This window comes from Macrobrachium rosenbergii, chromosome 6 (genome assembly GCF_040412425.1).
Source record: "Macrobrachium rosenbergii isolate ZJJX-2024 chromosome 6, ASM4041242v1, whole genome shotgun sequence".
Lineage (NCBI taxonomy): Eukaryota > Metazoa > Arthropoda > Malacostraca > Decapoda > Palaemonidae > Macrobrachium > Macrobrachium rosenbergii.
Genome location: NC_089746.1, coordinates 30,126,370 through 30,139,011, shown reverse-complemented (window position 1 = coordinate 30,139,011; position 12,642 = coordinate 30,126,370). Strand labels below are relative to the sequence as shown.

The window sequence follows — 12,642 nt, the reverse complement described above, 5'->3', positions numbered from 1 at the left end:
TATACATATATGAACAAATAAATTATGAATATGAGGGGCGCATATGAGAGAGAGAGAGAGTGATTTGCAAAGTCTGCTGATACTTAAATTTGGATTCAAAGGCCCAAACGCATCAAAATTGATATATGTATATATGTATATAATATATATATATATATATATATATATATATATATATATATTATATATATATATATATATATATATATACAGAGATTTTCCTCATGCACGGAAAGAGAGATTTTTTTTTTGCGAGAGAGAGAGAGAGAGAGAGAGAGAGATTATAGAGAGAGAGATAGATAGTCTACTGGTCACTCATTTACTTTTCATTTGGATTCAAAGGCTTGCAGTGTAAATTATACATAAGTACTTGTCCAAAATGTGAGTTAATCCTCAATTTTCTTCACACGACCAGACCAACTGAAAGCACTGTTACAACTCCTCAACAACATTAACCTTTTCATATCATCTTAGTAATTCTTCACATTCCACATCCATACTTGCCTTCTAAAAATATTATACATATACTTGTCTTTCTTTCGAAATAGGTTAACATCAGATTTTCCTCATGCACGGATAACTTTTGCTTCCATAGACATTGCTCTCCTTTTTCAAATTTTTACCAGCAGCTTTTCTACCTTACTTCATTTATTTTGCGACTCTGCTCTTTCCTCGTCATAACACCATTCGTTACTTCTACTCCAAATACTCATAATACAACTTCAAATTCTTACCAGTTTCTGCCGCTTCTTCTCGATAAGTATATTATACATATACTTGTCTTTCTCTCGATAAGTATATTATACATATACTTGTCTTTCTCTCGATAAGTATATTATACATATACTTGTCTTTCTCTCGATAAGTATATTATACATATACTTGTCTTTCTCTCGATAAGTATATTATACGTATAATTGTCTTTCTCTCGATAATTATATTATTATACATATAACTGTCTCTCGATAAGTATATTATACATATACTTGTCTTTCTCTCGATAAATATATTATTATACATATAATTGTCTTTCTCTCGAAAAGTATATTATACATATAAACATATAAACTGTTATGGGATTTTATGGCTGATGTAACATATGGTATTAAAAATGCTGGTCACTGAGTATTCAACTGTAAAATCATTCTAATCTTCATAGGCTCGTTAGTCATTCCAGTTATCAGCGACTGACCTATGACTGCTCTTCCAGATGAAGAATCCAAACTTCACAAAGGCGGTCATGCTAATCCTGCTCTGAACGAGGTGCTGGGATTAGCCAGCACCCGCGATCCGCAGGAGGAGCCAGGAAAGCCTGCGAGAGGAACCGCCTTTGGAGAGGATCATGGAAACATCAACAATCATCTGTCAAACGAGGAAGGTCCGAACAAGAACAGCGTCCTTATGGAAGTAGGTTTCTTCAGACTACTACTACTACAAAAGATCAAGTAACTCTATTCAAACTGCTGGCAATTTGGAATTAATATAGCTAAAAGATATAGAAAATTGTGAGAAAAAATAAAATGAAAAGGAATCATACAAAATCTAAAATTCAACGATTAAATAAAACTGGTCATAAAAAATGGTATTATATATATATATATTGTATATATATATATTTATATATATATATATATATATATATATATATATATATATATATATATATATAGCGCTGAACGAGGCGCTGGGATTAGCCAGCACCCGCGAGAGAGAGAGAGAAAGAGGATCATGGAGAGAGAATCATCTGAAAGAGGAAGGTCCGAACAAGAACAGAGAGAGAGAGGTTTCTTCAGACTACTACTACTACTACTACAAAGATCAAACTCTATTCAAAGCCCTATATAATAAAATTGAATGCGCTGTGAGCTATTCTTGTCATTAACGCTAGATTGATTATGCTGGCTATAAAAACAAACTGTAGAATAAAATATATAAATGAAGTAAAAAAAAATTAGAGAAATTAAGAGGACTGATATCAAAAGATATATACAAAGAATTTAGAGCAGAAAGCTGGGAGAATACATAAGAATACATAGGGAAGTGAGAGACTTTTCAAGACCTGAGCAGGAAGCTAATGCTGGGAGCAAGACGTTATCGTTGATTATTCAATAAAATCCATAAAACTAAAAATTTTATAAAGTAAAAACAATTAAAAAATTACAAGCAAATATGTTGCGCTTTGTGGAGTAAACTTTTTATCTATTTAATTTTTGTATTAATTATCTATGAAAGTTCTTGTGTCTTTTGTAACTATAATTAACACAAAATGCTTTCTTTTTAAGAAGAGGATAGAAATGTGTTGAAAATTGACGCATATAAAGAAATGATAAGGTTTAAAAACAAGCCTTGCGCTAATCTGTAAGGAAATAGCATGCCCCCAAATTCGATTTGTGGAGTGAGCAACAAGGAACCAGGAACCCCAAGAACCAGGAACGTTTGATCATGAGTAATGATAAGCTATAAATAACGCAATTCACGTTAAGTTTTTCACTCTGTCTTTTGACTATATCCGTGGGACTCGCAGGAAAGACTTTGGAGGAATTGCTACCTTTGAGAATGGGAAATTTGCAGTATTACCCGCCTGATGCCTTTTCAGAACTCACCATTAAAAGGGAAATTATACAAAATGTAAAGGTGTAATTGCTGGCCGTACATATTCTGTCGCTTTCCTTTATCGCCGAGGACTGGGGTAACACCTATGGAACAATGCGCCTCACGTGGCTCACTGTAAGTGGTACTAAAAATCCTTTAAATCGTTCATGAAGCCAGACTTGATAGCTGTTTGCCTTTTACTTTTCATCCGTTCTGTTTCCTCTCCTACTTTGCTATTCAAATTCTTTACCTTACTCACATTTACACCTGTTAATTAAAAACAAATCCTTCTGGTAAGCCCAGTTAGAACCTAGAAATATGACTCTTGTTAAACTTACAATAATATTGATTCGCTTTCTTTAACAGGTGTTAAACAAGTAACGTCTCTTTTGCTAGAGTGCATTTTCAGAACTATCGTAAAAAATTATAGCTTCCAAAAATACAAAAAGTATATCTATTAACAACACTTCTTTCGACTTCCTTACCAGGTGTTTGAACAAGCGTTCAGCGCAGACGAAATGGATACAAACCCTCTCGTGACGCAGATGCACAACCGTCTTGAATCCCAGCTGAACAGCCTGGGAACCAACGCACTCTCCAACCCGTCCTTCGGTTTTCTGGTCTACTTCCTCTTGCCTTTCGCAGTTATTGCAGTCCTCACCTTCACCATGTTGGGCGTTGCTCCTCAGTATCTTGGTCTGATGGGTCTTCTCATTCCTGGTGTTATCATGGCTACGCTCTTCAACGATCACGGAGGTCGGAAAACGAGTCGTGGAAGGAGTGACTCTTATCATGGATTACTAGGAGGCACGGGTAACGCCATTTTGAATAGTATTCATCGTGATGTATTGGTTCATTTGGATTCTTATGGCGAGAAGTTTTTGGGTGATATGAGTTCATGGTGGAAAATAAAGGAATAACACATAAGAAACTGGAAAATACGATTAGTACGCTTACTGTAAAATATGAACGAAATGAAAGCTGGAATGTGAATCTTTCTGAGAAATACGGGCATTTTCTACATTATTCAGCTAGATTATTAGAATAGTTTGGAATGTAGGTTATCCATTTTATCAGATTACCATGGCTGAACAGATTATTAATTTGATTTTTATATAAATGAGCTACAATAAAATAGAATAACTACGTAACACTTTGTTCCTGTTTGAATTATGGTCGGAATTTGATTGTTACACACCAGTTTCTATAAAAAAAAACTGCTAAAATAATGTTATTTATACTGGGCACAATATAAAGCAATCCGGTCTAGAGTCACATTTGGATGACGACACTATGAGGAATTGTCTCTCTGTAGAATTATTGTAGGATAAGACATGAAAAATATTTTGAATGTTGTAATACTGAGGACCGTCGCCGTACTAAGCAAGAAATCGTACATCTAAGTTAAAAAGAACTGCGATATTGCTCGTAGACTGGTCTGGAAATAACCTATCAAGAATGAAAATGCAGGCGCGTGTCACCTTAAAATAACAGTCCTACTCTCCGGTTCCATTCTATCCCAGCCCATGTAACGGCGACCCGTTACAGAGCAGTAAAGTCTACCATTACCATCACACTATAGAACAAGAGGAATTAAATGCAGCAAATGGCATAATACAACTGTATAATTGGTCGACCAAATTCTTCCTATTCACCTGATCATTAAAATACTGGATGATACGAAAGTAGGATTAACGAACGATACTCTAAGAATCGAGGCACCGTTCTATGAAGATGGCGGACTGTTTCTCTGTCATTCTTTGGAAGAAAGAGCAAAACACATAAAACTTCTTGTAAAAAATAGCTTGTAAATCTAAGAAAGGATAAATGACGCAGACTTCATGTAATACATTGCAGGAATAAGAATAATAAAGCAAATAAAATATCTAAGTGTTACAACCAATAAATAATAAGAATGCCCCTGAGAGCAGCTGAAAAGGGATCAGAGCAAAGCAAAAAGGGTGGTAAATATGGCTAACTCAGTCACAAGTAAAGCTGTAGTAAGGTGACGATAGGGAAGTTGTACTGGAAACAATTAGCAACATCAACGTTCAAGTATGCCATGGAAATAATGTGACTTAGCAAAAGAAATTAATGAACTGCAAAAAAAAAAAAATAAATAAATAAATGAAGAAATAACCGATACCTAAGTTTACAGAACAATTCTGAAACCACCAAGGTAAACAGCATGCTGTGTTTTAAAATCTGAAATATGGGCCTTATCCAGCCACTTAAGAGATGAAGAACAAAAGTACTATGTAAAGTATAGCATCAAGACTACTAGGAATAAGCTATTCTATGAGGTAACCTTGGACCAATGCGTAAACAAGAAAACTTTGGGTTTTGTAAATTAAAAGTATGTGAAGGAGTTACGCTTAAATTTAAGCAAAACGGAACGGATTAATGACAATCAGTTAAATGAAATAATAAAGATTGTGACAAAAAAGATGGCAAAGAGAAGGATATGAAAAGTCAACGATGAAAATCTGTAGAGAAGAAACTTGGTATGATAACGCCGAAAAAAACTGCTGATTAGCGGAGCAAGGATTGAACCCGCTAGAGCTAAATTATAGGAAAAGATTAATGATCGAAGAAACTAAATGTTTATATTGTGAAGTGGTAACTTAAAACCTAGGGCATATTTTACTTTATTGCCTAGCATACAATAATATTAGGAACAGATTTAGATTCGTTCAGCAGCCTTATCAGGAAGCCAAAGAGGAACTGATCGCTATCATCTTACTGTTCACATATATGTCTAGAGAGGAAAGTGAAAACAGGAAAGACTTTATCCAAAACATATGGCGCCATATAAACAAAATATCTTAAACAACCACAACCTAAGATAAACTAGAACGAGTAGGGGAGCCGCTCCAGGAATCAGTTTCTAATACTTACTACTACTACTATCACTACTCTCGAAAGTTCTGAGAAATTGTATACAGCTATTACCTTTAACAGATACAATTAATTCATCAGAAAAGGATAAGCTATGAATACAAGCCAACAGAAGAGGCAAAAAGAAAAGGAAAGAAAGATTTTGACAGCGTAGAAAAATTAAGAGGAAAGAAAATGTGAGAAAAACAAGCGAACTAAAAAAAAAAAAAAAAAAAAAAACTAACGGGCAAGTATATAAAATTGGTGGTAATGGTTTGGGAGGGATAGATTGATCAGTCAAAAATTTATCATATCAACAAATATATATATATATATATATATATATATATATATATATATATATATATATATATATATATATATATATATATATATATATATAGGAAAGAAAGAAATAAGAAATATATAAGATTATATATATATATATATATATATATACAGCAGAAGAGTATAAAAAGAAACAGGAAAAAGGAAAGTGCATGACACAAGGTTTCTCAGAGAACTGAGGACGCAGCTGCCCTATAAGCAGAATAAGACCAATGTGGAAGCCCGAACTAAAATGAGCAAAAGTGAAGTGCTTAGATAACTCTAGAAGAAAAACGGATGGACCGGATGGTATAAAACCACAGCTGCGTAATGTCGACAGAAACAGTCACAAAAGTATACAGTAGATGTCCTAACGAGGTGCTGACAGACAGAAGCAGAGACAGAAGAGAAATTAAGGGAATGGAAATAGTAAAAAAATGAAAATGTTAAAAAGTAAAGAAATTAACTGTAAAAGGGCTGTATAACAAAAAAATCATGCAAACTGTTCATGTGATCTGTAAATCAAGAAACAGAAGATCATCTTAAGGCAAATGTCTAGACCATAGAAAACCGACAAGAGATATCAAACATTGGGAGGAGTGGAAAACAGCCTCTTCATACTGCTATACTATGTAAAAAAAAAAAAAAAAAATGCAACAGAGGAAACAAGAACTGGTGATGATATCGGTAGATTTTAGGAAGCCTCACGACTCTGTCAAAAGAGAGGAGCTAATATATATATATATATATATATATATATATATATATATATATATATATATATATATATATATATATATATATATATATATATATATATATATAATATATATATATATATATATATATATATATATATAAAGATAAAATCCATTTAAAGAAACAAACACTGGAGTGCTGCGACTCCAGTGTTTCCGTTTCCTTCTGTGGATTTTCTTTATTTATATTCATCACGTTCCATATTTTCGTGATTCAGTTATACATAATATATATATATATATATATATATATATATATATATATATATATATATATATATATATATATATATATATATAGACTACACCCAGACGTAACTGAAGCAGTAGCTAAGATATAAATGAAGGAAATATATGACAAGAATGGACTTAGGGAACGAAGATATAAAAGAATACAAAGTAACAAGTGGACTTAAGCAAGGGTTACACGCTGTGCACAGCATTGTTAAGATGATAAAATATAAAATCTTAACAGAAATGGAGGAAAAGGGAAATAGACTTAGGGTTGAAGCCTTGAACACAGGGTTGTTATTTTTCGGTATGGCGGGCTAGTAACATCAAAAGATATTAAAACAGCAAAGGAGAAAATAAGGATGGTAGTGGAGGTGAATTAGAGATTGATTGATTATGAAATTTAGCTCTTGAAGACCAAGCGCCGGAACCCATCAGGTTTATTCAGCGCCGTAATGAAGGTGAAATATATAAATTAATGATATGACTGATAATGAATAGGTGAATGACGACATATACTATATAGTAAAATTCAGTGTTAAAATATGAACGTAAAAAATGAAGAATGATATTAGATAGAACCAACAAAAAATAAGCATATTTTAAACTTTTATATTCAAAATATATACTTAGTATAAGAATAAATGACTAAAATCTTTATTAAATATCCTGAAATCATATCTCATTAAAATAACCAGATTCTTTAAGATAACCCATAAGGTTATCTGCCTCAACGTCATCATTTAAAATTTCTAAAATAGTCTTCCCATTTAGTAAGTACTTTGCCCTAAGGCGATTAAATTTACGACAGTGCACCAGCATGTGCTCAACGGATAGCTGACCGCCACAGTGAGCACAAATTGGAGCACTGGCTCCCTATAAAATATAGCTATGAGTGAAGCGGGTATGGCCAATCCTAAGCCGTGTTAGGATGACCTCAAATTTTCTGTTACGATTAAAACACGAACTCCAAAAATCGATACTTTTTCTATTGTTTCTGTACTTCCTATTTGTGGATAAAATGGGGGAAGTCCACCTCTGCTGCCATTTTGTACGAATGTATCGTCTGATAATTGGACGCATATCCAAATGTGGCACCTTATTAGTTAAGAAATCACATCTTGCGGCATCCTTTGCTTTACTATCAGCCAGTTCGTTCCCTTCTGGACCAGTGTGCACAGGAATCCAACAAAACTTTACTGATTTGTGGCGAACAGAAAGATAAATAAAGCCATTCCTGAGCCTTTTGAATTAAGGGATGGGTAGGGTCAAACTTCTTCAGGGCTTCTAAAACGCTCCTTGAGTCACTATATATTACTGTGGATTTAAATTTCTTATCAGATGCAAGATTTAAAGCATCAACTATGGCTGTTGCTTCAGCAGTGAAAATGGATGAGGAGTCTGATAACTTTTTTATATATGAACCTCACATCCTACTCCATCTTCCGATTTTGATCCGTCAGTATAGATTTTCCTGTCATTTATATGCCTCTCATCATGCTCCAAAAAACTTGTTTCTGACTTCTTCTGGACGATCTCTCTTCTTTGTCTCTTTAATGCAGACATCTATTGCTGGAATAAACCATGGAGGGATAGCAGGATATTTAGCTTACAGGATCTTTTGCATTTTTATGCTTTCATCCTCCAGTTCACCCAGCTGTCTGATTTGAAATGGTATTGAAGATCTAGATCCAAAAACACCTGAGTCACACTGTTTTAAGATCACAAAAGAAGGATTCTCCTTCGAGCTTTTCAGCCGCATGGTGTGTCTCAGACCTAGGTCGTGCCTCCTTAAGTCCAGTGGTAGCTGATGGGAGTCTACATAAATACTTTCAATGAGTGAAGTTCTAAAAGCTCCAGTGCAGATCCTTAGCCCCATATTATGCACAGCGTCCAATTCCTTATGTTTAGTCTTTGAAACAAGAGCTCCCTCATCACGTCAAGGTGGTCCCAAATCGAGGGGGTGAGTAAGAGATATAGTTTAGAAATAAATAAAGATTAAAGCAATATTCGATCATATAATTAGTCATGATTTGGAGGATACATAAGGCATAAAATTTTATTGGAAAGGAGTAGCTTTAGCATTAATATGATACGGAACTGAAGTGATGAAATGCAATGAGACTGGCTGCAAAATTGGAAAACGGAGTGCCCAAGGAAAATGCCGGGAGCTCCTAGAAATGCCGCAGTATGTACGGTTAAGGGGGAAAGATAGGTATGTCCAAGGTATATCTGGAAGTGAGAATCACGAGTGGAAGAATACAGTTTATGAAGAGTATGCAAGAACGGGATAATTGTTTGCTGAACTGTGTTAGCGGAAGTGGTAGGGTATGGGAACAATAACTGGGTATTGTATGGAAGATATGGTATAGATGAAAGAATACGGAGAGATAATAAAAGAATAAAAAAAGGAAATTGATAGTAAAAACTGGTAAAATGAAGCCATCAGTAAGAGTTTAGAAATCTACATGGAATGGAAAATAGATGCACGAGTAGGTGGAATTTATAGAAATAGGACAGCATTAATTACTCTACCCAGATAGATAAAATTTCATATCTCCCCAAAACTAGGAAAAAAATAATGGAGATTGACATATGGTATGCACGCTTTGTGGAGCAGCAGATCTTAACTATTTCATGCAGTGGTGCAAGGAATATAGCTCCGCACCTGCTCGAATTGTGTAATGTGCCCGCAACTGTGTTTTTGGAGTGAGCCCTTAGGCACCAGGAACCAGGAGTTAAACAAAGAAAAACTAATAGCTATAGAATTACAGCAGCTATGTCAAGCACGGGAGAAAATGTAGTAAGAAAGTCAATTTTAAGGGAGAACAGAAGAGAAGGAAGACATACCGCACAGAACGTAGAGGAATAGAGACAAGAAACTAAGAGAATTCGGAAACCAGGATTAAGGAGCCTGGGAGGTGCCGATACATAGGCAACATGTCTGTGCTGAACTGAAGAGCACTGAAAGTTCAAGGCTATCAGATTTTGGTAGGCACTGGTCGTCCAGTATGGGTAAGTTAAAATTTTAAGACTTTCTGTGTGTCCAGCTTTCACTCTGTCCGAATAACTCAATTTTGCAGTAGTGAATACATTACAGGTAGGCTACAACTCTTTGCTGACGAGATCTTGGCCCGACGAAGGTCCTCTGTGAATGTGGGAGGATGGGCTAGTTAGTCTCCCAGGGTAGCATACGTAAACTGCCAGGCTGGGCCCAGTTCCTAATGTCAAGCAAAGGTAGCCAGATTTTTTAATGAAAGATTTATGTTATCGTTATTTCCTTGTCAAGTTTCAGGGACCACTCTCTATGTAAGGAATGTGGGACTCTACCCTAGGCCATGAGATAGGTCCAAGGTCAGTGAGAGTGATGTGTCATTGTCGTATGATGGCATGAGTAGATTCTGAAAATAACCCAGTTAGGCAATAGCCTGTGTGACTGTTGTTACAATAGCCTAACCTTGGGTACGCTAAGAAGGAAGTCAGGAAATGCTGCAAGTGCATCGCCTAGCTCAGCCCAAAGGTGAATTACAGTAACAGCATATCCCAATGTTTCCCTAGCTCAGGTATGTTAAGAAGGTTTTTCTTAGGTAGGCCTTGCCTAATGAGCAATATAGCCCAGTCTATACTGGGCTAGGATTATGATTTAGGCAGCTGCTTTGGTTATGTCACTTCTGTAATTTAGATGTCATGTGGTAGGCTAAGTATCTCACATAGTTTACACCTAAAAAATTAATAAAAAATATGAACCTGTGAAGCTCTGTGTTTAGGCAATGGTAATTAAGGACCCTGGGTCAATGTCCAGAACAACTCTGCGGTGAGATATAAGAAAATAGGTCACACTATAATTTCCACAATATAAAATAATAAAACTTTGTCTCTGAACACTTTTTGAGGAGATTCACCATATCCGAGATATTAATGATTATCTAATTGGCATCCTCGAAAATTTTCTAAGTTGTTTGTTTACATCCAGTAGCACTTCGTGTACTTGATCTTATTGGAGTTAGTTCGAAAATGAGGTTTTTTACTGTAATGTTTCTCAGAAAGAGTGTAATGTTTCTCAGAAAAACTAGTTCCCCATCGAATGATTTTCGATTTTTGACTTATAAGGTTAGACAATACCTGTCCCCAACCCCTCCATAGCTAATATGGCAAAATTGTGGGTGTTTCCTCATCATAAGAAGTGGTCTAAAACGCTTTAAATATGAAAAATATTACATTTTACTTTTAATTTTGGTACTTTATGCATGCGGAGTTCTTCTGGACATTCACCGGACCCTGCATAGCCCATAAGTTGATGATGACACAGGTTATTGCATGTGATGTAGGCCACAGTTTAAGTATGTTTATATCGATTAACATATTCTCTTCCCTGCATCAGCAAGCTGTCTATACCTATAAGGAACATCAAATAGTTTTGCCCTCCCAAGGGGATTCAGCCTCTGGAGTGGGACAGAACTTTTGCCATCTGCAGCCTAACACAGGCACCATATAGGAGACCTTGGACTGAGATGTCACACTTAAGACTGTCAAAGTGTATTCACGAGTAATACAGTACTGCCTTTCTCTTCATCCGGTACTTGGAGGGTTGAAATATCTCTCATTGTCATTCATTCCTAGGGTTGTGGATGGTGGTCCGGTTGAGCAGCTTCCATGCCTGGTGTGAGCCACAGGTGTTACCTAATTAGGACCTGGCTTTTAAGGCTTGAGTGTTGGTGTCACTTTGCTAGTACCAGCAATCACAAGAAGTATTTATTCAAGATAACCCTTTTATTTCAAGCTTCTTGCTTTTATCAAACATGCTTATGCTTCAGGTGAAGTAGACAGTTGTACAGTGCAGGCACAAAAGTTCACAAAGTTCGAGGGTATTGAACCATCCTTGACATTTCAGAGCAACTTTCCAGATGATGATGGCATATGTCTGAAGCTTCAGACCACCTCTACCTCAGCCTACCCATAAGTCCCCAGAAATTTCCATAGGACCTCTTTAGGCTGCTCAACAGGTTGTATAATCACCTATGCTATAATCACCTACGCTCTTTTTTTAGATAGAAAAGCATCTTGCCCAAGGTAGTTGGAGGGCATAAGGATGAGGCTGAATGGTATCTCTCCTTTCTTCCCTCCTTCTCCCTTTTCAGGGCAGCAGCTCAGGCTGAGCGCTTTCTGGACTGGGTACATATGCATGTTGGCTTATTCTTTGGTTGATAAGATTCCGTTTTAAGAAGGGGTGTGAAAGAAGGGGTTCGAGCTATAATGTGAATTCATCAACTGTATTGGCTAAATTTGGATGCCTTTGACTTGTGTCACCCCACATAGGGTCACCATTGGTTCTACAAGGATTTCCATTTTGGGCAAGATCTCAGTCATATCTCACTCAGGCCAGCCCAGTTGTTCTGTCATCCCTGTGCCTGACCAAGTAGGTGGTTACAGGAATCATTGCTCCCCTGAAAATGATTGTGACCGAAAAGTGACATTCCTTGGTGGAGATTCAACTTACCCTTCACTTGAGCTACCACCTTCCACCTAAGGAGTGATTATTTTATGTAAAATGCAATGGTCTGTACTTCCTTAGAAACAAATACGTTTGAAATAATTTGTATTTTTAAAGATATACAAACCAAAGCTTCGTGATGGCAGGTGAGTGGAGGATATTCCCTCACTCACCCTCTTAACCTCCTGTTGATTGATTGATTATGAAATTTAGGTCTTGAAGACCAAGCGCCGGAACCCATCATAATTATTCAGCGCCATAATGAAGGTGAAATATATAAGTTACTGATATGATTGATAATCAATAGGTGAATGACGACATACTAGTAAAATTAAGTGTTAAAATATGAACTTAAAAAATGAAGAA

General features: G+C 35.9%; 3 protein-coding genes across 7 annotated transcripts in view; 2 read left to right on the top strand and 1 right to left on the bottom strand.

The window, feature by feature from the left end:
• The window catches only part of LOC136839411 (uncharacterized), a 9,874-nt gene extending 6,125 nt beyond the window's left edge, over positions 1-3,749 (top strand). The window contains exons 2-3 of the mRNA XM_067105417.1: positions 1,211-1,407; positions 3,081-3,749. Of these exons, the coding sequence (XP_066961518.1) occupies positions 1,211-1,407; positions 3,081-3,512 (629 nt within the window). The 3' untranslated portion in view covers positions 3,513-3,749. The remainder of the gene's footprint in view (positions 1-1,210; positions 1,408-3,080) is intronic.
• MED21 (mediator complex subunit 21) overlaps positions 1-12,642 on the bottom strand; it is a 215,570-nt gene that overhangs the window by 42,730 nt on the left and 160,198 nt on the right. The gene's annotated exons all lie outside the window — the stretch shown is intronic.
• Positions 9,451-12,642, top strand: part of LOC136839410 (beta-1,3-galactosyltransferase 1-like) — a 41,446-nt gene continuing 38,254 nt past the window's right edge. Inside the window, exon 1 of one of the 4 annotated variants that reach the window (XM_067105416.1) lies at positions 9,451-9,800. The gene's annotated coding sequence lies outside the window, so the exon portion shown is untranslated. Of the gene's footprint in view, positions 9,801-10,143; positions 10,349-12,642 lie in introns of those variants that run through there. The other 3 variants (XM_067105415.1, XM_067105413.1, XM_067105414.1) reach the window with 3 other exon arrangements.